The sequence below is a fragment of the Ovis canadensis genome, chromosome 24, assembly GCF_042477335.2.
Source record: "Ovis canadensis isolate MfBH-ARS-UI-01 breed Bighorn chromosome 24, ARS-UI_OviCan_v2, whole genome shotgun sequence".
Lineage (NCBI taxonomy): Eukaryota > Metazoa > Chordata > Mammalia > Artiodactyla > Bovidae > Ovis > Ovis canadensis.
In genome coordinates this window covers 42,869,925-42,897,778 of record NC_091268.1, presented here as the reverse complement: position 1 = coordinate 42,897,778, position 27,854 = coordinate 42,869,925, and the positions used below count along the sequence as shown (strand labels likewise).

The following is a 27,854-nucleotide window of genomic DNA, read 5'->3' as shown; positions in this document are numbered from 1 at the left end:
TAGGCTCACACATGCCCACTGAACTGGGACAAGCCATCTTTCAAGAGTGATGGGCTCACTCTCAGCATCAGTTCATTAAAAAAGACTACATACATGTAATATGTGAAAATTAAGAGGATTTTTATTAACTTTTATATGTTCTTGGAGAAAACCATTCACATGTAAAAGCTTGACATTTGATATGAGATTTATTCACACTTTAACATAAATTCTTTGATCTGGGGGTCAGACATAATTTTTCATTTCAACAGGACTTTCACATGATTACAGTCATAAAATTGGCACTATTAAAAAATGAAATCAGAGCTAGACAAAGTATGCAGTTTTATGTCAATTTAAATCTCAACATGCACACCCCCCTCCCCCCATTCATGATCTTGGAAGAATCTGCTGTGAGCTTACTAAAATGCAGGTCACAGATGACTGTTTACAAAATAAAACCTCTTTTCCTAGTGCTACTCGTTTTGTTGTAGAAAAATATTACAAATAAAAATTAGTGCTATTCAAGGTGTTCATTTCAAAGTCACATATGATACACAGGTTCAAGCCATCTTTTCCTCACGTATAAAGACATCACAATACACCAAGTGGAGACTGAATTACTGATCAACCACTTCCCCCTCAGTAACGACACAGTTTACTATGCTGACATTAAAAATGAGAGTGAAGTAAAACATTTCCAGGTATTGAGGATACTTATAATTTGTTCCTAGTCTGAAACTCAGAAAAAAATGCTACAGAAACATGATGAAATTTATTTCTTCCTGATACAAGAAATTTGTCTAAAAAATCTGTAATTATAAAACAGATTTGCTCTTTATAAAGAAATGGCTAACTTCTTTTTTTTTTCCATGGTTAAATTCTTACTCGGAGATGACTCCAATTTTCAACTGGGCTCTTTTCCTGGGGGGTAGGGAGAGGTGGCTTGGTGTTAATATTATACGGTACATTCAACAAACTTAGGGATGTTTCAGAGGACTACAGCGCACTGTTACAATCAGCCAAACTGTAATAGTTTCCTGTCTTGTGATTATGTAAATTTTAAAGAAAAGAGGTCTCTTACAAGCTATGTACAGCAGTTTACACTTCAGTGTTTCTCTCTCACTTGTAACACAGTTCAAGTTGACTGATGACAAGCACTTGTCACATAAACTTCTGTAGGCACATCTCCATTCCATGGCTTCACTGGAGGGGCGAGGTCTTCTGTGGGATCATGATTCTGGATTCCATTTCCTGAATAAGTGGGACTGAAAACAAGGGCCATAATCACTGGGGCTCACTGTTTTCTAAACAGATGGCAACAAATACATGCTAACAAGTAGGCTGCTGAGGATATTCATTCAGAAGACATGCTGCCTGAAATCAGAGTACTGGGATAATCAGGACTGGTCTCGGGCAGAAATATGCAAGCTACTGACAGATCAGCTGACAGCCTATTAATGTGTCATTAAAACATTCTGTCACGAGATGTACTTCATGTGTTGGAAATCAGGAAAGTCTATATTGTGAGAAAAATGGTGCTTTCTTAAAAGGTCCTTTGAACTGAATTAAAATGTATGTAGAACCAAATAATCTGACTTTGCCTATATACAGCAACAATACGCTGTACCTGTAACACTGTCAGTGCTGAGGAAACTTGTCTTTGGGACCTGATGAAAGTGTAAGAATAAGCAGCAAAGCCACATACAGTTATAGGATTTATGACATATGAACTAACAGATAAGATAATAGTTATTTTCAAAAACAAATTACTCTTCAATCTTCCTGGCAGGGTACAGGCTTAAGTGCCTTACGTGCAACATGGGTCGTACTTATTACCTGCACTGGTGTCACTGGGTGGTATTCAGTCTGGCTGTTCTAAAAATCAAGCAACTAGGATTTCATAGTGTATGTATTATATATACACATATGAGTATACACAGATGTATAGGCTTACATGTATGTACACAGGCATACACACGTACATATGGAAAGTTTAAATATCAAAGTAGTTTCCAAAATTATTTTAATTGCTGTATTAAATTGTAATGCTTTAGGGAATAAACAATTCTGATGAGAAAGCTTAGGAAAAAATTTGTATGATAAATTTTCAGAGAATACAGAAATGTACAAAAAAATGTAATGATATAAAATTTACAACACACAAAGATCTGAAAACTGTACTAGACAACATGTATACTTGAAAGAATGAATATTCTCTATTGAAAAAGTCATGTAACTATCAAAGAAAAATATGACTATTTCTCTGTTCCCTCAATCTTACAATTCACCATCTGACAGCAACACATTATTATTATTTTTTTGAAATACACCATGAGCTTCAGGGTGAAAGAACATTAAAACAATGAAATGAGGAGAATGAAAGGCTTTATGCCTATCAAGATATTACCTGTATAATATACTAGTTCTTCCCAGCCATGTTTATGCCATGCTGCATTCCGTATATCTTCCCTGGTCTGAAGATCCTTGTAAGCTTAAAAATAGCCACACAGAAGAATTAACCAGACATAATGCCCTACATTCCACTAGTACAGGGGGGGAATGACTCCAGGACCTGCCACCAACACCAAAACCGGCAGGTGCTCAAGTCCCACCGCTGGCCCTATGTATCCAGGGTTCTGCACCCTCGGATTCAGCCAGCTGTGGGTTGCACAGTACTGTGTGTATCAACTGAAAAAGATCCATGCGGTTCAAACCTGTGCTGTTCAAGGGTCAACTGGATGTCCAGTAAGTGCTGATTCAGCTGCTCATCTTGTTTTCTCAAACAGCCTACATATCTTCCTTGACTTATGATGGGGTTACGTCCCAATAAACCCATCATAAGCTGAAAATATTGTAAATCGAAAATGCATTCAACACATCTAACCCACTAGAACATCCCAGCTGAGTTTTCCTTACCTTGTGTGTGTGACGTGTGTTAGTCGTTCAGTCATGTCCGACTCTTTGTGACCCCGTAGACTGTAGCCCGTCAGGCTTCTTTGTCCATGGGATTCTCCAGGCAAGAATACTGGAGTGATTGCCATTCCCTTTACCAGAGGATGTTCCCAACCCAGGGATCAAACCCGGTCTCTTGCATTGCAGGCAGATTCTTTACCGTTTGAGCTACAGGGAAGTCCTTCCCTACCTTTAACGTGCTCAGAACACTCATGTTACCCTACAGCTGGGCAAAATCATCTGATGCCAAGCCTATTTCATATCAAGTGTTTAGTGTCTCATGTAACTGAATACTGCACAGAAAGTGAAAACCACAATAGTTCTAAGTGTACTGGCTAGTCACCCTTGTGACTGTGCAGCTGAGCGCTGCCACCGCCCAGCATCATGAGAGACCGTACCAAAAGCCTGGGGGAAGAGCACAGTTTACACTTCAAAGTTTCTCCTGAACAAGGATCACTTTGGCACTGTTGTAAAGTTGAACAATTCTAAGCTGAACCATCGTAAGTCAGGGCCCATCTGTATTCCGTGAACTTAGTACTCAGCTGGGCTAACTGCGAGCGGGTTATTCTGAGTAGAATTGTCAGGCCATGTGGGAGAGGCAAAACAACCTGCTCTCAAGGCTTACAGTCTAGTGGATTCAAGATGCGCCTTTACCAACCAAGTGAACTTCCTCATCAATGGGTTAAATCCATAACCAGAAACTGTCAGGCCACAGATAAGCAATAGGAGATTCAATTTTACTCAGTATTTATAAGGCCCTGCAACGACCTGGGCGAGAGACTGTGTTCATGACAGTGGAGAACAAAGACACTCCACAGGGAGAACGCAGCTGACCAGGGAAAGCTCCCTGGAAGGTACCATGTGACCAAGTGGGCTTTCAGGGTTGAAACCGACATTTCATTGTCCACACACAGGACACACACCGGAGAAAAGCCCTCCAGCGGAGGGAAGGGCATGGGCCAAGGGTCAGGGTCCTGGGGATGCAATTCAGACACCTCACTGAGTGCTCTGGTTTCTGCTTCCCAGCCTGGCAAGATCCTTCTAACCACTGACCCGGGAGGGCTCCCCACTCAGTTCTAGTCTCTGTTTAGGGCTTCCTTCTCCCTGTGAGAAGACCTAACCATGCAGGCTGAGTAATTTGACCAAAAGTTCCCCACTAGTAAGGGAGTGTAAACTGATTACATAAAATTTTGAAGATACTGAAGAATAGAAGGAAAAGGAAGTCCTCTACCTCTCACACCTGGGTGAAAATGGCTAACATCCCTGGGACAAGCAGCAGTCTTCTTCCCGGGGTCAGGTGGGGACCCCCCCCTTGCAGGGAACACAGGTGGGAGACGCCTGTGTTCTTTAAAAAAATTTTCTTAATTAAAACCAATTTTTGGGGGTAAAATATACATAACAAAATTTACTATTTTCTTTTTTAAAATTTTTTGGCCACACCATGTGGCATGTAGGATATTAGTTCCCTGACCAGGGGTCAAACCCGTTCCCTCTGCAGTGGAAGTGCAGAGTCTTAACCACTAGGCCACCAGGGAAGTCCCTACTGTAACTGTTTCTAAATGTACAATTCAGAGGCAATAAGTTCATTACACTGTGCCACTACCATTATCATCCAGCTCCAAAACTTTTCTATCAGCCCCAGTTCAAACTTTATCCATTATAAACCATCTCTTCCCATTTCCCCTCTCCCCTCAACCCCTGGTACCCTCCATTCTACGTTCAGTTTCTGTGAATTTGCACAAACCACATTTTGTTTATCTGTTAATGGACTTCCGGGTTTGGGGAGGCTTTTAAAGACGGGAGGTGCTGAGACTGGTCACATACCGAGAGAAGGAGCCCACAGGTGGGGTGGTGGAGCAGCTGCGGCCGCAGCAAGGCCTCGAGGGAGGAGGGCTGCTGGTGGAGGGGGGGGGCGGAAGGACAGCATCATGTGTGAGGGTAACAGGAAGGGGAGCTCTGCTGGGGGAAGAGCTGCTTTGAAGCCAGACCGGCTGACGTCTGAGGCTGGCCCAGCTCCTGCTCAGCTGTGCCTGGGGTGACTTTACCACATGTGAGTCATGGTATCTCATTTATGGTGTGTGGCCATCAGGGTCAAGGGGAATGGTGCATAAATAACCAACACACGGAGGTGCTTGGTAAGTGTTGATTCTTTCTCTAAAAAAGATGGATAAGCGAGGGTAAGTTGTAGCCAACTGAGAATGCATCTCTGCACATCTCAGTACCTTTTCCCTATGAGGCAGGAAGTGGGCAGTGGACATCTGGGACACTGGCTGGAGACACAAAGGAAGGTGGAGATGGGCACTGCCTGAAAGTAGACACATGTCTGACCTTGGCCTGTGCCAGAGTACGGGGTCTGGACCCTCTGGTCCCCATGCTCACTCACCACAGAGGCTGCTCTCAGAGGACCCTCCAGGCTAAGGAAGGGGGGGCAGGGTCTGTCTTTTCAGTTCAAATCCTCTGGACAGATCACACACTAAAAAATCACAATAAAAACGACCTCATCCCTACCTCGAGCCTGTAAAGGTTAGTTAAGTTATACTTCATAGGTCTGCTTGCCAGACATCACCCTGTCCCTGAGCCTCCAGCTGCCCCAGCAGGTGCACGCCTCTGCAGCACTCGGCGGGACCAGCGAGGGCAAACCCACACCTCAGTGAATTAATATAGTTTAGGGTTTGGAAATGTCAGGCTTTTCATCTTTTTAACGTTAATAACCATTTACAAGTGTTCCCTGGTAGCTCAGATGGTAAAGGATCCGCCTCCAATGCCGGAGACCTGGGTTGGATCCCTGGGTCAGGAAGGTCCCCTGGAGAAGGGAATGGCTACCCACTCCAGTATCTCTTGCCCAGAGAATTCCATGGTGGGCTACAGTCCACGGGGTCCACAGGGTCACACATGACTGAATGACACACAACTATTTACAAATGTGCCCAGAATAAGCCAAGCTGCCGCTGCAAGCTGCTTCCTGCTCAGCCAGGGAGATGGACACACACAGCCACAACCATGAACACACGTGTGGCACCAGGCTCTGGGGGCTCAGGGACAGTGACAATCCCTGGGGGATGAGGAGGAACATCCGAGTCAGGCCCAGAAAGGCACCAAAGGAGGCGTCAAACCAAAGTGGGTGGGGACGGCAAAGGCAAGAGAAGATGCCTCAGGGGACAATGGATACAGACCCGAGGGAGGCAGTGGGCCCTCTTCGAGGACACCTCTCTGCGTAGAGTGTGGCACTGTCCCCAAGGGAGCCAGGGGATGTTCAGAGAGGGAGGCTGGGACCACCTTGTGAAAGGCCGCAGCACCTCTCTCAGCCCAGCTCTCACTCTCACCAGCTCACGATGAGCTGCACTTCTGGGGACTCTTCACTGTGGACCTCTTGTGCTGGGGGCCTAACACCCACCTTCCATCTGGGGCATCTGGTCAGCTGCAGTGTTCCAGGTTCCTGACTTGAGGTATGATTTACAGGCTAGGACAACTTATTTAGAAATGAATTCTGAAATCCCAGGAACGTAAAAATGAAAGGAAAAAAACATACCCCAAAGATGGTGCACCATATAGAGCTGCCCAATCTGGGAGAAGAACCCTCCAACTGCTTCATTACTGTCCTGTCTGAAGCGAATGGCTCGAGCCCTATGAGAAAAAGACAATGTTCAGACACCGCATCAGGCGTGTTAAAAAAGTGTCTCCTCCATTCTCAGCGCAAGTTGTTCAGAACAAAGAATACTTTTAAAATTATTGAATGTATTCGAAAGCTATTTTAATGTACACAGATGTCAATCTACCTTTCTGTAGCAATATTAGTCATTTTTGTAAAATGTGTAGAGTAATTCCTAACTATTAAAATAAAAACAGCATGTGATATGTGGTTGCAGTCCTGATAAAAAATGGAGATGTCTTTATTTTGTGTGGCATGTTGGATCTTAGTCCCCCGACCAGGGATCAAACCTGCACCCTGTGCCTTGGAAGCTCGGAGTCTTTTAATCATGGACGACCAGGAAGTCCCTGATGCTAACTTCTTTAACCTTGCATTTAGGGTTATATGATCATAATCATCACCCAAAATTACAAACCGGATTAGTAAATTATTAAAATTAGGCAAATCACTATAGTGTGCATTTTAATCCAAAGAGGGGAAAACCCTCCATATTCATCAATAGTGATAAATGTTCAGGATTGTTCACTTCATTCGGAATTTTTCTCATCCATTTTCTCAGTAGGCAAAGAAAACATACTTGCCTTGGCCTGGAAATAATCAGAAGCATGTACTGAAGAGGAGATCACCATCTTAAATAGTTACCTATGTGCCAAAATATAAATTGCATGCTGAACTGGGCTTTGTAAATAATCTTTTAAAAATAACTGAAGAATAAACTCAGTACTTCTCTGTGGATTCCACATTGGATATGTCTCAATTAGTAACATGGAAAAATAGAAATGAGTGATTCTATCCTGTGGGCAACTAAATTACTACACTTTGGGGGATCACTCACCAATTCCTTAATAAAATGATGTCTATAATCAAAGTGTTAGGTAGTTAGAACAGGAAAAAGGAATCCAAAATGATGGTGGTTGAAGGACAAAGAAAGGAAAAGCCCATGAAAATGAAACAAAAGAAAATCTGAAGACTGGAGTGAATGTCAGGTCAAACCAACAGCCCTCCTCTCTAGCCCAATTTGCATAGGGCAGGCTCAGGGGGAAAGAGACAAAACGTATAAAAGGAGGAAGCCAAGACAGACTGGGGCCTCTCCTTCGGGATGGGCAGGACTACAAATGAGTGCCATTCTAATGAACACCCCCCAAATTAAGTTTCTGGGGATAAGATTTCTCAGGATAGCTCTGAAGAGCCAACACAGCTTGAAGGAGTCTTTTGGGCCTAGAAAAAAAAAAAACAACAGTTTCAAAGGCCCTTGCTGAATCATCTAACTTCGGAGAAAACAAAACAGAACTTTGGGTCCCACCCTGATGCTCCAGGCCAGTTGCATCTATCTTGGACTTATCACCCTCTGTCCAAAAACCTTCCACCCTCTACACCTGCACAGAAGACTTATCACCCCCTGCCCAACTACAAATGCCATCTCAACTAAAGAATACCTAAAACATTCCGCCTGATTAATGTTTCCCTTATCGCTTCCACAAACCTCCCTATAAATATGGAGCCTCCCTGATTCCTCTCAGCCTGGTCGTTAGGCCGACTGTCGCCCCGCCTTACCTGAATAAAGGTAACCTACTTCTGTTAAGGTAGTCTTTCCTCTCTCTGCCTCGGCCTGAACTACACCTTATGGTGCAGGGAAGGGGCGAGGCACTCATTTCACTCTCTCTCACTCCCCCTTCTTCTCATTGTTTTCCCTTTTCCCAGGGTCTGGAAGCATGAACATCCTCCGAGCTCACTTTTCTGCCAGGGCTCAAGTTCCCCTCGGGGGCGCCCAGTGCCTTCGTGATCGATGCAAGCCTTGGGCTAAGGCTTTATTGATGCTTTGCGTACCCCCAGGCCTTGACTCTACCCCCTTTCCCTTTCTCTGACGACCTCCGGAATAGGGAACTCTTGCCATTCGACTGCTCTATGTGCAACACTCCACTCAAGCCGGCCCCTAGATTAAGGTAAAATCCAGATGGTGTTCTAGAGGCGCCCTAGAGCTCAGTCCTCTCCAGGTCCCAGGGAACCCGGCCCAGAGCCACTCTGTAGGCGACGGTGGGGGACGCTCCACCTCGACACAGAGCTCTCTTCTCATAACTCCTATTGTGACTCCGGGTGACGACCCGAGCTCTCAATAGGAGCCTCTGCTTGCCTTTCAATTATGGGGTCTGGCCAACCTGTCCAAAAGACTCCTTCACAGCTTGTCAGGAATTGCACTCCAAATAGACAGGAGACAGATCGCCTGACCCCTGAACAAGGAGGGACTTGAGCCATCATGAATGAGGCGTGTTTTTTTCTGGGAAATACCTCCAGCTAAGCCGAAGAAAGTTTCACAGTCCTCAAGAAAAATATTCATATCCTATAGGATCTCAAAGAATGAGCTGGAGAGTTCTCAGGGTGGCTACAATCTCTCTTTGGGGGAGCCTTCTCCTGGCCAGGGGGGATTTGGTTGGCTAATGCCCCTACTAATCCCTGTTATCACCATCTTGATGCTGCATATGATTTCTCCATGGATTATCAACTGTCTAACCTGTTTTCTCTCTGCCCAGGTCAACAAGCTACAACATGCAGTGCCAGTTCAACAAAGACACACCTGACCATGGAAAATATCACTCACTCTTAGATGGATGCCGCTATAAGGACTCTGAGGCTTAGATTACCAAGAGGGGGAGACCCAATGCCCCTCACCATCCCAGCTCAGCAGGAAGTAGCCAGAGAAACCTCAACACCCCTATTCCCAATGAATTGGGTCTCCCATCTCTGGAGGGGGGAATGTTAGGCAGCTGGAATAGGAAAAAGGAGTCCAAAATAGCAGTGGCTAAAAGACAAAAGAAAGGAAAAGCTCACAAAAAGAAAACCTATAGACGGAATGAGAACGTCAGGTGAAACAAACACGCCCCCTTCTTGGCTAGCCCAGTTTGCATAAGGGCAGGCTCAGCAGGGAGGAGACAAAACAGATAAAAGGAGGAAGCCAAGAGAAAGCCAAAGGAGGAAGGCTTCTCCTTTGGGGTTGGCCCGCCCTCACACCTTGAGGGTGTACTATCCTTTGCTTGCCAAATAAAACTGAGTTGTAACCAAGCTGTAACACTGGTCCACCATTTCAAATCTTTGCTGCGGCAAGACAAAACCAAGGAAATTACACACTCCCCCAACAATCACATACAATCAAATATGTTTTTCTTAGTTTTCAAATGAAAGGGAATTCTCTCTTGTATTAGCTGGCCTTGATGATCTAAGAAGAAAAAACTCATTAGAAAGAAAGGCCCCAGAACTGTTTTTGGAGGTAAAAAGATCTCAGGAATTATCAAGCCCAAAGCAATAAATTTCAAAACTGAAGTAAAGAGAACATATATAAACTGAAAATAAAAAGTCACAGCTCTCCTGTTCCAAAGTGGCTGTGCCATTTTACATTCTCACCAACAATGTATAAAGGCATCAATTCATTAACAACCTCATCAACACTTGCTATCCTTTTTTAATTACAGCCATCCTAGGAGGTATGAACTGCTATCTCAATGCGGTTTACTTTGCATTTCCACAATGACTAAGGACATTGAGCAGCTTTCCACATGTTTATCAGGCATTCATAGAGCTCCTTTGAGGAAATGTCTACTTACATGCTTTGCCTATTAACTTTTTTTTTCAAATTTATTTTACAGTTTTATTTTTTATTGTGGTAGAAAGCACCTGACATTAAATTGACCTCAACCGTTTCCTACTGCACAGGCCAGTGGGGCCAAGTCTATTCACACATTGTTCTGCAACACATCTCTCCACCTTTCCATCTCGCAAAACTGAAACTGCCCACTAAGCACCAGCTCCCCTCCGCCCACCCAGGCCCTGGCAGCCGCCATTCTGCTTTCTGTTTCCTTGGTTGACCACTTTAGAAACTTTGTATTAGTGCTTGTCATTTTATAATGGGCTTACTTTGCTTAACACAATGTTCTCAAGGTTAACCGTGCATGTGGCAAGATTTCCTTCTTTTTAAAGGCTGTATAAAATTCCACTATATGTACACGCCACATATGTACCCATTCATCTGCTGATGGAAATTTACCTTCCTTCCACCTCTTACCTCTGTGAATGCTGTGATGAACAGCGCTGTGCAAATATTTCTCTGAGATGCTGCTTTGAATTCTTTTGAAGTAGCATTGTTACATCAGATATAATGCTATTTTTAATGTTTTTAAGAAGCACTGTATGAAAAAACATTTTCCATAATGGCTGCCCCATTTTATATTCCTATCTACATTACGCAAGGGTCCCAACCTCTCTGTATCTTTGCTAACACTTGATATTTTCTGTTATTTTGATAATGGCCCTTCTAAAGGGTATGAGATGGTTGGCATATATTTGTGGTTTTGAATTGAGTTTCTCTTATGATCAGTGATGCTGACCATCTTTTCATCTCCTTTTTGGCTATTTGTCTATCTTGGGAGAACTGTTTTTACAAGTCTATTGCCCATTTTTTAATTGGGTCATCTTCTCATTATTGAGTTGTATGATTTCCTTATATATTTGGGATATAAGTCTTTTATCAGATATGTGATTTGCAAAATTTTCACTCAGTCTGTGACCTCTCTTTTAATTTTTAAAACTGTATCCTTTGAATTACACACAAGTTTTTAGTTTTGGTGAATTATAATCAATTTTTTTCTTTTGTAGATTGTGATTTTGGTGTTTATCTAAGAACTCTTTGCCTAATCTTATGTTACAAAGATTTTCCCTTATGTTTTCTTCTGAAAATGTTATATTTTAGCTGTTACATCTAGGTCTACAATTCATTTTCAGTTAATTTTTATATATAATATGAGATAGGGATCTAAATTCATCTTTTTGCAAGGATATCCAACGTCTCAGAACCCTTTGATGAAAAGTCTATCTGTCCCCATTGAATTGCCTTTGTATATTTGTCAAAAACTAATTGTTCACATACGTGAAAATTTGTTTCTTGTCCTTCAGTTCTATTCCATTGATCTAAATGCCTGTCTGTATGTCAGTACCATACTGTCTTGATTACTCTAGCTTTGTAGTCAGTTTTGAAGTTGAGCAGTGAGTCCCCCAGCTTTGTTCCTCTTTTTCAAGACAGTTTTAGCTAGTTTGGGGTCCTCTGCATTTTTAGAGTCTGCTGAGATTTTGACTGGGATTCTGTTGAACCTGTAGATCTACAGGATAGAAAAACTGGTATTTCGCTAATTAAATGAAGAAGAAGAAATGGAAGCAGTTATATCATTGTGGTGTTCTGTTTATGTGACAAAAGCAACATTTCAGAAAAGATCATATCCAAGAAGAATAGGAAATAACCTCATGTACCACTGGGGTTTTGTTTTTATAAAAAGTCCTTATCTCTTGGGAGATATATGCTCACTCAAATACCCAGAGATGCAGTGTTATGTTGTTTGGGATTTACTTTCAGATACTCTGGGTAGGGGCATTTAGACTTCAACAAGACTGGCCATGTGTTGATAATTACTGAAGCTAAGCAATGCGGGGAAGGAAAGGGGGGACTGGTGGTATTATTCTCTCTAGTTTTGTACTTGTTTGAAAAATCTCATAATACAAATATGTCAAACAAAACAACAGTCTAATATCAAATTGTGACATGAATCCCAGATTTTATTTCTAGAATTAACACTATGGTGTAAAAGACTCTAAGACTTACAAATCTAAGTCTAAGACTTACAAACTCATCATTTGGTAATATACTCACCAGTAATTGCCCCATTCAATCATAGTTCCTGGCTGAAAAGAGATTTGGATTTTGTTAGTCCTTCTGTGAAGAAATACAGAAATAGCAGCATGAAAAATACCAAATGACAAGACTAACTAAGAAATTAACTTTTAATAATGGGGGATCTAACAAGTAAAAAAATGCAACAAAACAGCATTATGCACTCTGTTCATACCTAGCCTATGGTGGGAGTAATAATTCTACGGCTTCATCTAAGGAGACAACATATATACAAGGCTAAGAGTTAAGGGCATCCAGTTATAGCTATGAAAATCACAGTTAGGCCATTTGTGATTAAATTGTTGGTACCTACTCAGGCTTTATTGAGAAACTTCAGTTTTTTATTTACTAATTTTTTTGCTGTGCAGCATGTGGGATCTTGCTTCCCCCACCAGGCACTGAACCCATGCCTTGTGTAGTGGAAACACAGAGTCCTAACCAGGGAAGTCCCTACTGTGAAATTTTAAAATAATTCAATTTAAGTAAACCTGACAAAGACATTCCTTGATTCTTCTCCCCCCAGTATAATACTGAATGTTAGACCACTGAGATCTACTGATATGTTTTCACTTTAACTATGCTGTTATCTGGGCTTTTTTTTCCAGTCGTGTCCTAGCAGGGAAACATCTAGAAAGTCGTAGAAATATTATTCCCCTTTTCTCTTACAGTGCTGTATAATGTATTCAGTAATCACACGCTTATTAGTTGCTCTAGTTCAACGACAACAGATGTATATAATGTACCTGGGCCTGCATTTTAGGTCTTTTCTCTTATGTCTAAGGCTATAAAACACAAATATCCTTAAAAGAAGAGAAAGAATGAGAAAGAAAGAAGATTAAAGAAAGAAAAGAAACAAGGGACTTCCCTGGTGGTCCAGTGGAACCTGCTTCCAATGAAGAGGGGCAGGGGTTCGATCCCTGGTCAGGGAACTAAGATCCCACATGCTGCACAGCAAAAAAAAAAAGACAAAAACAAACCAAAAAAAGGAAATGAGGAGAAGAACTGGACGGGGAGAAAATGAGCCAAGCACACATCACAGAACATATGCCCAGCGACTGCTCTCGACACCAGGGGTGTGCGTCCTGCTGCACAGAAGAACGAGGGGACATGGTGAACTCCTATTCCAGGACTTACTCGGAGCTGGTAGGATCTGAGTTCATATATGTTCGGTCCTGACCGTGGGATGGGTTCGTTCCAGAAACTGAACTCCAACAGCAGCTGATTCTTTCTCGAGAGAAGCATGTTGCTTCTTGCCTTACGGAATTCCGAAAATTCCTTTGAGTGAAAAAGGTGCTCATGAGACTTGCTAGTATTTACAAACAATATAAACCCTCTTGAGTAACATGTACGTTCCCCCTCTAGTAGAATACTATATAAACAGGGTCCCTTGGCCTGAGACAGTCCCAGCTCACATCTTGTTGAGTCAGCATAATGGCTGTTAGCATTCTCTTTCACTTTCAAAAGTGTCCGGGTTTAGATAATAAACTTCACTGTCATCTTGATTATTTAAATGACAATGGAAACAAATTTAATTTCCTATGCTTTTAGGTCCTCCTGACAGTGTTTGACAGTACTGTAAGACAGATGACATGGACACCTCAAAATATCAGATAATCCAAAAGCCATTTATATAGGGACAGGGAAGCTACACAAAACATTTTCTTCCCTAATAATGTTAAGCTGGTAGAATTTTTCCAGGAACACTTTTCTGTTAGTGAAGGGAGGGGAGGACAGCAAAGTCAGCCCAAGGTGAAGAGTGTGTGGTTGGCAGTTCCTAAAGCAGGTATGTGTTAGGTAACTCAGGCTGACTGTGGTGACTAGGCTGACTTACTGGCTACAAAGTACCAGCTTATCAGTCTCAAAGTACAAGTGACTTTTTCAATAAGAATTGTTATTTTAATAGTATTACTGATGACTGTTCAAATACAACCTCAAGAAACCAAATAATTAAATCTTTACTACTGAAAACTAATAGTTTGCTTACAAAAACTGATATTAGAAAAGAGTCATTTAATTCTGTACTAACATCTACTATATCAATAGTTTGAATAAGCAAACATTTGTCAAAATCATTACCTGATTTTCTCTGAGTTTATTCATCACTTCTGTGAGGGCTGGATAGCCTCCTTCATACCTCCATAGGTGAACTGAAACATATTTTAAAAGATAACATACATTTAGACCTTTATGATACTCTGACCTTGAAAATATTCCAGATATGCTTAGTGTTAACACAGTATAAAACTGTAACGTGTGTTGGCCTGAGTTATACCGTAAAGTTTCAATAACAGATTCAAATGTGAAAAATGGTCAAAAAGGAGTTTTTGCAGTGATTTACTGAGAAACTACTTCAACCCTAACACTAGATCAAGATTCGGAAAGCTTTGATTATAAAAACAAGCACTAAGTTGAAAATCATTTAAGTGATGACAGTAAAGGCTTAAGGAACAAGTGTTTATTCCAAAGACTTCTGCTTCCTACCAGCTTGATCCTGTTCGCCATACCACGTGTTCCAAGTCCCCACCAAAGTACAAGGGTAATGTTTATCTTCATGAATCCTTGGCAACACCTCTTGACTTAAAGAGAAGAAAGAGCAACACTAATTAAACAAGCAACAAAATTACATCAGGTGATAACACATGATCAATAATAGGAAAAGGTCACCTACTCTTGTCTTCTGACAACTGACCTCAGAATACGTTTATGATGAAACAAACTACAGAATTAGCCTTTTAGCTGAATTGTTTTAAAACTCTAATGGCCCAGTTATCAAATGCTTAGGTGACTGATAACCCAGCTACCTAGAACAGTGGTTAAGTAACTCAAGTATATTGATAAAAATGATAAAGAAGAGTCAAAGGTCCCCAAATTCCACAACTATGAGTTTATTATTCACCATTTCAGGGGAAAAAAAGCACTTAGGAATGGTGATATGTATAAAAGCTAAGTTCTGGTGGTTCCAAAGATAGGACGGATGAGAGTAATGGGAAAAGAATGTGCAAGAAAAGAGAAAGAGAAGAAAGGAATGTTGAGGATGGGGGAGATGACAGAAGCGGCCCGAGAGGCAGAGGAAGCAGGGTCAGAGAGGGTGGCCTTTAAGGAAGAAGACGAAGTTGAAACACAACAAAGTCTGGAAGCAACCTCCACCCCACTGATCCCAAAGGGCATCCATGGTGCAGGAGAATCCAAATGAAAGACACAACATGAAGTATAAATTGGTTTCTACCCAATTCAACCAGCTAAGGGGATGTGAAAGGTATCGCAGAATCCCACACTGGACCCAGCACCCGGGCTGTTGCTGTCCATCACACGTGGTCATGGCAGGGCCTCATTCCACAGAAACCCTCCCGCAGTACAGATTCTAATGGACAGGGAAAGACAAAGGGAAGAGGCATAGCTGAATCACACCAAAAGGAAAGCTAAAACCTGCACGCTTTTTTGAGTAGAAAAATTATGACGAAAAAGTACAATACAGATCCAACAACGGGTGCAAAAAGATATCAAGGGTCAGAAATGGAACCTGTTCAGATTATTTGCTGACATCAGGTGATATTAAGCTAGTGATCATCACCCAATGTTGGGGCCCTAAGACAGGGTGGATATGACTAGTTAATGGAGAAAAGCCCTGAATGGCCTTATGTCTAACTAACTGAAAACTCAAATGTCTTTCTGACCAAGTACAGTGAGCAAACCACGTATTATTTTTTGAAGGGTAGCATTTACTTTTAAAATTAAGATCAGACATTAAATCTATTTGATATATGACACATGAATGTTCAGAAGTAACATTGGAAATTGGGAAAGATGGATTGTGTTAGGGAAATGGAAGTGGGTTTTCTTTTTGCCACATGACATGAGCAGAAAGCAAAGAACCCAGTGCTGGAGCAAGTGCGGCTGATGGAAGCCTGCACAGATGACCGAGGTGAATCGGGGCTATTAGGTAGGTCAGTCACCCTAGTACCCAGAACTGGATGGGTTGGGCAGAACCTCATTACTGCAGCCCCTAAAAACCAGGCAGGTGTTAAGTCTTTATGTACTGGAAATAGGTTGCTGCTGAAAGTTCCAGAGAAAAGGAAAACAAACAGGATGAAGGAGAAAACAGAACTCAAGCAGACCAACTTGACAAACTCTTGGGTAATGGATTGCGGTGGGGTGGGGGTGGGGGTGGGGTTTGAGATACTGGTGCAGCTTCAAGCCCAGGAAGGCAGTCAGAAGGGCTACTTGGAAATGGGCCTCAACCAGCCTGGAGAGGGAAACAAGCAAAGAGAAGCAAAGTGCACGTCAAATGAAGATGCCCAGCCCTTAGTGACGGACTGGCCACAGAAAGCTAAGGCAAGAGTCAAATAAAACCACGGCGAGTGTCACACATGAGGAGGCGGGAGGAGGAGAGCGATTCTACACTTTGAGTTTGAAGTGAGAACAAGACTTTCAAATAGAAACATGAGTAGATGGCCAGGAATCTGAGACAGACAGGAGATGAACTGATAAAAAAAAATAGGATAGGGAAGATAATCCAGGGAAATAGAAGCACAAAGAAAATTTTCATCTTATGAAGAGAGGTTTAGAGAAAAACTACCTGATTTGTTTTAGGTCATTTTTTAATAAAGAGAAGAGTGCCGAGGTGAGCAAGAAACTACGCTACTGTTACCTTTTGCGACCCACCTCCAAAAATAAAACAACAAAAGATTTTTTTGCTTCTGAAAGTTAGGCTGATTCAGGTAACAAAATCATTTGCTTTCTCACGAAAGCAGTAGATATGCACGGTTTTTAAAAAGTGCTTTTAAATCATGTTTGCAGACAACTGATCATTGAACTGCTATTTCTATTAACTTAAGAACTGGTGCACTTAATTCTCTTTGGTCTTAAAGTTTACAAATTCTGTAAGAGTATATGGATTTCACATCACTCTAAGAATCTGCTGAATGGATTTGAACCTAGGCAGATGGAAGACTTCAAAAAAAACGGCAGCTCTACTGAAATCATACAGGGCTCTTACATTGCAGGGGTACTTAGGCGTAATACTGGAAATAGGGGCAGTCCCAGGGACGTGCAATCTAACTCTTAATGTTCAGAGCTGTCCAGAGATGGAGCATATGAATGTATTTAAGAACAGTGTCAGGAAGGGCTCCAGAAAGGACTCAAGCACTGGATGAGTAGCTGGACTGGACAGACTGGCAAGGCTCCTTCCAACCTGAAAGGCTGGTAACATTCCAAAGTCTGACATTCTATGCAGACTTCGGTGAATAAGTGCTTAAAATCAGAATGCCCCTGGTAACCCCACACAGAGCTCAACTTAAGAGCCTCTCAATGTTCGGCTTTAAGAAGAGACATGAAAGATCTCGTTCTGCTATCAAGGGTTAGCGCAACCAACAAATATTAAAATAATTACTTTTCCCCAAGTAAAGGATAGTTTGGTATACACACCAAATTTTGTTGTATGCTTCTAGGCATTCCGGTTTAACATTGTGAACTGAAACAAAAGAAAATTCAACGATAAACTTATGAACCAAGGGAAAAACGTTAACTATGAAGATAGCAAACCTAGGACTCACACTGTAATTTGTACAGACTGCTGGTTTCCTTTTTGGCTAGGAGGTTAGAGTGAGCATCTTTCCTTGGGTCAACTTTCCGGACAAACAAGGATTTTAACCAGCTGTCCTCTCGAGGTCTGTTATCGGAAGATGTCAATTTCCTACGGGATCACAAATGCAAAAATTTGAGTTTAATCAGAGGTACAAAGATGTCAGGGTCTTTGGGTGGTAGCGCGTGGCCCACTGTTTTCATAAACTCATCAATCCGTTCAGCAAACACTCCTTGGGCACACATTCGAAGCACTATTCTAGAACTTGAGGTGTCATGTGTCCACTTTCCAAGCCAACAGTGTGCACTCTGAACGTAGGAGCGAAGTGTGAGAGAAGGAGCTTCGGCAACCTTCGGAGAGTCCTCACGTGCATCTCCGTGAGTCCTGCTGCGTTCTTCCCGTCTCCGAGGAAAAATTTCAACATAGGAGAAACATACACGGAAACCGAGAAGAGTCAAATTCACAGAGAAAGAAAGTACGCCAGTACGTTCCAGGGGCAGAGAAGAGAATGGGGAGATATTATTGATGGGTGAGGAAGATGACAAGGTTCTGCAGGTACACAGTGGGGATGATTATACAACAATGTGAATATACTTCATGCTCCTGAACTGTACTCTTAAAAATGGCAAATGTTTTACGCACTTTACCACAATAAAAAATGTAAAAAGGAATATATGGAGAAAGTGACATGAATTCCTTCCTTAAAAAATTATTTTACCCCTAGAGTCAAGATTTTTAACTCACAAAAACCTAAGAATATAAACCTCATTAACATTTAAATGACCTGCTAATTCTCATCTTGTAACTGAACTTCTACTGTACACACTGTGAGAGCGATGATAAATCTGACTAACAAGCAACACTTTACCAGTGCAATTTTAGCTGAGTGTTTAACTCCCATATGCTTGCTAGTGGGATCACAAATTTGTGTGACTTCCCTAGAGGGCAGTGTGGCATTTATCCACAGCAAAATGCAAACTGCGTAGGCCTTTTGACCTAAGGGCTGCACTTGTAGTTATGTCCGAAGGGCAGCTATATTTAGACGAGCGCACACAGTTGAATGCAGGAGAGCATTCCTTACTGCCTTCCAGTTTGTTCCTGGTAACGGCAATCTGGACTCCATTAATGGGGACTGGGCAGATAAAACAAGGCAGATCCAAAATCAGGACAGAATACAGTCATTAAAAAGAGGGAGTAGACCTACACGCACTGACATGTTGGTATCTGAGATGAGTTCCATGAGAAAGCAGGCCCAGAACAGTGCCATAAATACACGCACAAAGTGAAATGCTAACAGTGAGGACATCCGGGCTATGTGACTGGGCTTGGGGTGTGTGGAGTGAGTTTTCCTTTTCACTGTATAACCTTCTGCACTCTGAATTTTCCATATACATATATTATTTTTATACTTAACATTAGCTAAAATACCTAAAAGTGCATGTTTAAAAACTCCTTTATGGGTAAGCTGGACAGCTATATATAACCTGAGAAAAGATTTTAAAAATTAAAGCCTGGTAGGGACTTCCCTTGTGGTCCAGTGGTTAAGACTCTGTTGCACCTCAAATGCAGGGGCTGCAGGTTCAATCCCTGGTCACGGAACTAAGACCCCACATGTTGCATGGCATGACAAAAAAAAAAAAAAAAGAATGAATGAATTACAATTCACACACCACATAGATGATTCTCACAAACATTGAGTGGAAGAGCCAGACACATAAGTTCAAAACCAGACAAAATTAACCTCAGGTGTTAGAAGTCAGGGCAGTGTTACCCTTGACGGAGCTCACTGAAAGGGACACAAGAACGGCTCTGAGGGCTTGTAATGTCCTGTATCTTGATGTGGGTGCTGCTTACACGGTTGTATTTATATTGGAAAAATTCATCAAGCTATAAATCTAGAATTTGTGTACTTTCTAAAATGTATGCTATACTTCAGTAACAATTTTTAAGTTAAAAGGGCTGCTGCTGCTGCTAAGTCACTTCAGTCGTGTCCAACTCTGTGCGACCCCATAGACGGCAGCCCATCACGATCCCCTGTCCCTCGGATTCTCCAGGCAAGAACACTGGAGTTAAAAGGGCAAGTATTTTAAGTAAAATAATGCATGTAGGATCTTAGTTCCCTCACCAGGAATTGAACCCGCGCCCCCTGCGCTGGGAGGGGAAGTCTCAACCACTGAGCCAGGGAAGTAGCTCTCTCGTTTATTTTTAAGTACACGTTTAACCCCAAGTAAACACACTTAAAACATGTAGGACAGCACCTGATTAATGGTGAGAGATTTAAAAATTATTTTTAAAACGACTTTAAAAAACTAAAAAAAAAAGTTATATATAAAAACTATTAGATCTTTGAAAGTCGCTCAGTCGTGTGACTCCTTGCAACCCCATGGGCTCCAGCTCGTGGAATTCTCCAGGCCAGAACAGTGCAGTGGGTAGCCTTTCCCTTCTCAGAGGATCTTTCTAACCCAGGCATCGAACCCAGGTCTCCCGCATTGCGGGTGGATTCTTTACCAGCTGAGCCACAACGGAAGCCCAAGAATACTGGAGTGGGTAGCCTATCCCTTCTCCAGCAGATCTTCCCGACCTAGGAATTGAACCCGGGTCTCCAGCACTGCGGATTCTCAACCAACTGAGCTATCAGGGAAGCCCTTAAGTATTAGCCCTTCAGCAAAAATCAAAATCATACGGTATTCATCTCTGTTTTCAATTCACTCTTTAATTATATAAACTAATTCTGAAGATGGCAGTTCTCCTAATGAATCATGGTAAAATTCATTTCAATAAAAATAAAAACATTTTGTCAATTTGTTTCAAGTATTTTCCTTTTTTTTTGGTCCTACCCCATGGCTTGTGGGATCTTAGTTCCCCGACCAGGGACTGAGGCCAGGTCCTCTGCAGTGACAGCGCCAAGTCCTAACCACTATTCTACCAGAGAAGTCCAGTGTTTAAAGTATTTTAAACACACCACATTTTTGGATACTGGGTTAAATAATATCACGAGGCAAAATGGCAAGCATATAAAATTAGTGATATGCAAAGCAGAAAGTTTTAAGATTTGTGAGCAGGACTTTGTATAGTTCCTAGAGTTTTTAGATTTCAAATTTACTAAACAGAAATTGTGTTTAAAAATATGTTTTGGTTAAATGAATTTTAAGACTTTAGGAATAACAATTATGAACAACTAGGAAAGAGATACAATGGAAGTTTCTAAAAATATCAGTACTAAGGAACTTCATTAAGAAGTAACTCACCAAGGTAAGCACTACCCACAGTTCTTAATGAATCCTTCCAGAAGTACACAGACAAGCATATGACATGCGCACACATATAGCTATTTAACTCTTAGTGTATTTAATGCTTTATGAAATAAGAGCATAACAAAGAATTATTGACAGGCTAAATCTGGAGGGAAAAAAATTCTGAAGTAATTCTTCCCTTCCTCTTTAGAATTTAAGGGGATTACAAGTTAATAACCACATACTTCCTGTCAAGCTCTGGACGATTTGTCTATGTCTTCTCATTTAATTCCCAGAACAATCTAGCAAGGTAGGTTACTATTGCATTTTAAGGACTGGACCCCAGAAGTCCAACCTGAGCTAAGAAGCGGCAAGATAAAAAATATGAACCCAGATCTAACTATGAAGTTCAAACTATTTTCACTGATAAGGGACACCTCACCCACACGGATCTCCCCAAGTAAGCATTTGTTCCAGATTTTTAACACCAAAGGGGTTTACTTTAGGATGGGTAAGATGAAGTAAGGGTTATGACAACACTTTGTAAACTAAGATTAACGTAAGAAACAGTCAACATCACGGGACACACATAAGAACCCACGTGCTGTTTACTTGTCAAAGTTGCGTAGCAATTGTCTTGACGAATGAAAGGCAGTGTGACTCAGCATCAGCGCCAAGTGACTCTTGACCTCTGAAATCTTTCGAGTGGCAGGTGACTGAAGCTGCCCCGTGTGCCCAGTCCACCTCACTGAACCATGGCAGTGGGTTGAAGTAGCCATGCCAGCAGCCACCAGGATTCTAAGGCCTGGGTTGGGCTGGGTCTTTACTGAGAGCAACAAACACAGGGATCGGCTGTTTTTACATCATCATATGCACGTCAGGTGGTACCTTACGGAGTGCCACCTACGGGGCAGCATATTCAACAAAAGACGCTTCTTTTATTAATTCACCATTATTACTTCTTTTGGCTAAGTCACAGGACTTGTGGGATTGTTTTAGACCCCGGACCAGAGATTGGAACCTGGGCCCTTGGCAGTGAGAGATCAGAGTCCTAACCACTGGATTGCCAGGGAATTCCCCCAAACACTAGATTTTAAACAGAACAAGCATTGAGTGCCTGGTTCAGTGGATACAAAGATGACCAGATGCTGAGTCTGCCGTCTCAGGGGAAAAACCTATCAGTGAACAGCCAGAGCGGTCATGGACACTGTGGACTCGCAGGCACTGTGGGAACTCGAGGGAGTGAACTGTCTTGGCCTTGGCCGGCAAGGAGCCGGAGGAACTTCAGGGCAGAGACTCCTGCTCCGTCTTGGAGGACAGGCAAGACAGGTGCACGAAGCCGGTGATAATTCCAGTCACAGGAACAACGTGTCCAGGGGTATGGAGTCGTGAAGCTACGTGGCTTATTTCTGGAACAGCAAAGTGTTCAGGAAAGCAAAAGAACACGGCATGGGAGGACACGGAGGGGGACAATGGGAGGGCAAAGTGGGGGGCGGAGAGGGCTGCACTCTATCCTATACGTGGGGCAATGCCAGCAAGTTTCAGAAAAGATCTAGGTGTAAAAAGCAGCCTGGCAGTGGTGAGCCAGGTGGACAGTAGTAAGAAAGGCACCGGGCATGGCTCCTGGCTGGGTACGCAGCCCCGCAGTACCAGGCACAGCCAAGGCATTCAATACTCGCTGGACAGACCAAGGGATGATCCTGGGTTCAGATGATGATAGGAGGGATGAAGGGGAAAGAATACATTCAAAAGATAATCCTAGGAATTCCCTGGCGGGCCGGTGGTTTGGATTCTGTTCACTGCTAAGGGCCTGGGTTCAATCCCTTTTCAGGAACTAAGATCCCACAAGCTGCATGGCATGGCAAAAATGTTTTTAAAAAACCCAACCAAACAAAAGGAAAAACTCCTGAAGAGAAGGGGAGGAGACTCGGGTCCTGATTAGGTATGGAAGATGGTTTGGGGTTCAGTTGGAGCAAATTACAGAAGGGAAATACATTTAACGTGGAGACCCTGGGACGAGACAGTAGTAGTGCAAAGGGCTTTGGTCGCCTCATCACCAGATATATCTACTGATTGTGCACTGCACGTGCCAGACTGAGGAATAAACCCGGCCCTGACTTCACAGAGCTCGCTGTGCTGTGGAAGCAGGCGGGCAGAAGTAGTCACAGCGCAAAGCAGCAGGAAGGAGCCCCTACTGGACATGGAGGTGGTGGGTGTGGCGGGGGTGGGGCAGAGGACACGGAGGCCGGCCCCACGGGGACATGGGCCAACTCTCCGGGGAGCCACTTGTTGAGCTTCGGACCTGAAAGATGGGGGGCAGTCTGTCAGGTCGCTGCTGGTGGGAGGAAGGACATTCTCAGAAGCAGAACTCTACCTGCCCGCAAAGCCAGGAGTGTGTGACTATGGCAGGGGTGAGGGGCAGAGGGGAGGCCGAAGGACTGGATCCAGAGAAGAGTCCTGCCTTAAAGCAGGAGCTGTCGGACTCCCCTGCCCACCACCCAACACCCCCGGAATCCCAGTGAATCTGTCTTCACCATGGCTGCTAGAGAGAGCAGCCCCCAACATTTCATTTTGAAAAACTTCAAACACAGAAATGAAAGAACAGTACAATAAAGACCTCTATGCTCTGCATCTAGGTGGAAAAATGATGACTATTTTATCCTGAATCTTTATATGTATTTTGTTTTGTTTAGTTTTACCAAACCATACGAAACCAGACTGAAGACATTATGCTACTCCATCCTTCAATACTTAGGCACACAGCTCCTGAGATCGAGACAAACTGAATCTCTAATAATATTACATTTAAGGAAAACAGTAATCCTACAACATCTAATACCTACTTCATATTAAAATATCCCCAATGGTTCCTAAAATGTTGTCTACAGCTTTTCTTGGTGGAGGTGGGGTGGAAGGGAAGAGGGATGAAGACCTGGTCAAGCTTCACGCCATAGAGACCTTTCTAGCAAGAGACGGTCCTGCTCAGAGTTCTCCAGTTGCCCCCTTACCAATGGCTTCAAGTCCACACTCTTCACAGGAACCTAGCCAAGAGCTGCCCAGAACTGAGCTAGGGGAGTGTTCCTGCACAGGCAGAGTCAAGACATGCTGGAGGCTGAATGAACAGGTCTAGCACCTGACCAGATGGGCAGGAGCAGGGGGGAAGGTCTTCTGATTCCTAGCCTGGGGCACTCATTGGAAGATGTTCCCTTAGTAGGGAGAGCGAGCCCAGGAGGAGCAGGCAGGCTTAGCAGGAGGAAGATGAGTTAGGTTTCCATAAATGGTCATTTCCAGGGCCTGGGGGAAAGTTCAGTAAGCAGCTGAGCGGGGTGCCTGGCACTGGGCAGAGCTAAGATGTGTGTGGCAAATAGGCCTCCCAGGAACACTTCTGCCTTCCCCTGCAACCACTCTTGCAAGGTCAACCACAACACCCCTGCTGATAAGCGGTTTTCTTCTGTCATCTTAACCTTTTACCAGCATCTGGCACAGCTGACCCACTCTCTCTTTGAAATACCTCCTGCCCGGGCACTGACCCATAACAATGACCTCACAGCTGCCCCTTCTGGCTCCCTCACTGCCTCTCCTTCCTGTGTCCGGTCTGTAAATGACCAGATGTCCCAGGGTCTGTTTCTCAGCTCTTTTCTGTCCACACTCCTCAAGCAATCGCATCCATTCCCATAGTTTAAAAAAGCACTTTATTATGAAACGTCAATCAAATAGAGTACACTGAAACCCATGGATCTATTAACGTTTTGGATTCCTACATGCTCACAACTCTCAAATGCGGTTCAGACATCTCGTGGAGGAGTCATACAGCTCCAGAAGGCCAATTGCCTACTGGGCCTTTCTGTCTGAATAGCTCACAGCCATCTCTAGCTTCACCGGTTCAGAACTGCCCTGGATCTACCCCCTCCCCTCCCTGTACCTGTTCCTCCTTCTCTGAATGACCAGCAGTCTCCCAGATGGCAAGTACCTGTGTGCCTTATTCACTGATGTCTCCCTGGCATGCAGTGGGCATGCTCACCTTTGGAACAGCTGACTCTCAGGGAATGGCACCAAGATCTGCCCAGTTGACCATCCTGATGTGGTCCCCTTTTCAAAGTCAGACTGATCTTCTAAAAACATAGATCAGATGAAGTCACACTCGAGTGTACACCTTTAAGTGTTTTCCATGGCTTTCAGGATAAAATCCAAGCTTTCAAAATGGCTTGTAAGGCCTGGAATTATTCAACACCGCTCCTGGCCACCTGTTCTCTGTCTTCACTTCTGTTTCTAGATTTTTCTGGGGTTTCCTAGCATGCCTGACTATTTCCACTTGGGACCTTCATGGCCCCTGATCCTTCAGGTCTCAGCCTAATGTCACCTTCTCAAAGAGGCCTTCCATGACCTTGGGTGGGAGGTTCCCTGAGTTTCCCCCATGGAACCTATCTCATTCTCTAAGCCTACGAGGGTTTTCACTATGGCTTCCTGGGGAAAGCGACCTATGCTATTATGCTCAAGTCAACAGAGCCTCAGTGACATTGTATCCAATCAGTATTTCAGAGAATCAATGAGTTCACTGGGTCTAGGCTGAGTCCTTTCCAATGAAGGAAAAAGTCCTGATGCTGGGAAAGACTAAAGGCAAAAACAGAAGGGGCAGCAAAGGATGAGATGGTTATATAGCATCACCAACTCAATGGACATGAATCTGAGCAAACCCCAGGAGACACTGAAGGAGGGGTGCGTGGTGTGCTGCAGTCCACGGCGTTGCAAAGAGCTGGATGGAACTGAACAAGACTGAGTCCTAAAGAACACGTACAGCTAAGGCAGACTAGAGCCCAGGAAAGAGTCAGAAGGTACTGGGGACCCTGGATAAAGACAGACTCCAGTGTCAAGAGCACTGGTCCCACCAGGAAGTGGGGGTACCAGGCACACCAAGTGCAGTTCTCGTTTACAAGCTTTCAAGTGATCTTGGGCACTTTAGGTGAACACTGTCATGTCAGCTGTCTTTTTTTGTCAAGAATAAAATATCAATTTCATGGGCTTTTATCACTTGTGTGAAAAAAAGCAACAGGAGATACTAAATAACAGAATCAAGATAAAAGGAGGCTGACTTGGTGATCAACTTGGAAACAATATCAAATTGTGAAACATAACTTGAGCATGAGTCCCAGGAAGGGTACTAGGCCTGAAGCCTGCCAAACTTGGGTTCAAATGCCTTTTCCAGCAATGTGTCTCAAGTTCTCCGAGGTGCCTTCTCTCTAAAATGCAGATCCTATTACTTCTTAAGATTGTTACAGGATTACGTTAAATAAACCATATCAGAATCAAGCTGGCCTGCATTAACATTTAACAGGTAGTTCCTTCCCTCCTTCATTTTTAAGTGTCAACTGTATTTTCTCCGGGCTCATTGTTTAATTAACAAACCAAAACATAAACGTTCAAAGTACCTAACAGACACCAATTCAGCAAACTGACGCGCAACTTAGTGTGGGCGTTGCTTTTTCGATTTGGGAAAAAGGGGAATGGTAATGTCAGGGATGGATTCAGAAAACGGAACATTTAATCCAATAAGGTTAGAAAAAAAAAAGTTTACATGAACCCTGTGCCGACTCAGTGCTGATCACTGTCCATACTTTTTGGTCAGCTACCTACTTTTAAATACACCTCTTCACTACCACTCCCCTGACCTCCACGGAGGGCTCACCCGGGACGACGCGTTATTTTATTTTCTTCCTCTCAACAACCCAGGACCTGAGGGTGTCTCTACTGCCATGTGCGGATGCTGACGCTGAGGCTTCGCGCGGGCGAGCAGCGTTCTCGGCCGCTCCGGCCGGAGCCCCGCGGGCCAAGTTCAAGGCCTGCGGCCTCAGCCACGCGCCCGCCGCTCGGCCACCGCTCCGGGTCGCGGCGGGTCAAGGTCCCGCAGGCCGGGCCGGCTCGGCTCGGCGCGCGGACGTGGCTTCGGCGCCGAGCGTCGTTCTCGCCATGACCTTGAGCCCGGCCGACCGGACAGGCGTTCGGACCCGCCGAGGCTCCAGCTCGCCCCGCCGCGCCGACCGCGGCCCCGGTCCCGCCGCCCCGCAACCCGGGCGGCCCGGCCCCGTGGGGAACGCGGCCGGGGCGGGGACCCGCGCCGGGGACCCCGCGCCCTCCGCCCTGCAGCGGCCCCTCCCCGGCCGCTCCCGGAAAGGGCGGCGCTGCTCACCGGAGCCCGGGCAGGAGGCTGCCGGGGCTGGCCCGCCGCAGAAAGCCGCTGGCTAAGGCCGCTCCGCCAGCGCGCAGCACTCGCGCCGCCATCTTGCTCCGGCGCCTCGGTTCCCACCGCCCGGGCCGCCGCTGACGCCGCCGCCGCCGCCGCCACCGCCACGGCCGCCGCGACCCCTCCCCCGGCAGGGCCCGCCGAGGCGGGGGCGGGGCAGGGCGGGGCGGGGCGCGCGACCGCGGCCGTGCCGGGGCGCGGCCGCCAGGGGGCGCTGTGCGGCCGCAGTGGGTCACAGAGCCGAGGTCCCGCGACTGCGAGAAAGGAGCGGGAAACCGGGGAGGAACAGATTTTGAGACTTCAAGCGCCAGCGATAGGAGTTCGGTGCGCGGCACAGGGTGCGCCAAAGGAACAAGGGCCAGGCTTGTACGTACGTGGAGTGATCCACAAGGAGAGAGTCACACGGTTCCTAGAGGAATCCAGGGCCTGAGGTGCGAAGCTGGGAGGCGGGCTTCTTCCCAAATACCTTGTTTTGGACTTCGCACCATGTAAATATATTGACTTTCAAA

The 27,854-nt window shown here is 44.3% G+C and overlaps 1 protein-coding gene across 2 annotated transcripts; it reads right to left on the bottom strand.

Moving 5' to 3' along the window:
• Window positions 1-99: 99 nt before the first annotated feature.
• NIPSNAP2 (nipsnap homolog 2) lies at window positions 100-27,503 on the bottom strand. 2 transcript variants are annotated; one of them, XM_069569875.1, is made up of 10 exons: window positions 27,292-27,503; window positions 17,846-17,985; window positions 17,718-17,763; window positions 14,775-14,869; window positions 14,370-14,440; window positions 13,428-13,568; window positions 12,273-12,304; window positions 6,464-6,558; window positions 2,390-2,473; window positions 100-1,247 (listed from the first exon to the last, which is right to left on the bottom strand). In XM_069569875.1, the coding sequence occupies exons 1-10, from the start codon at window positions 27,381-27,383 to the stop codon at window positions 1,183-1,185; spliced, it is 861 nt and encodes a 286-aa protein (XP_069425976.1). In that variant the 5' UTR covers window positions 27,384-27,503; the 3' UTR covers window positions 100-1,182. The 2 variants fall into 2 exon arrangements, with proteins under 2 accessions (XP_069425976.1, XP_069425977.1); XM_069569876.1 differs by lacking the exons at window positions 14,370-14,440; window positions 17,718-17,763 and having other exon boundaries at window positions 27,292-27,486.
• Window positions 27,504-27,854: the final 351 nt, after the last annotated feature.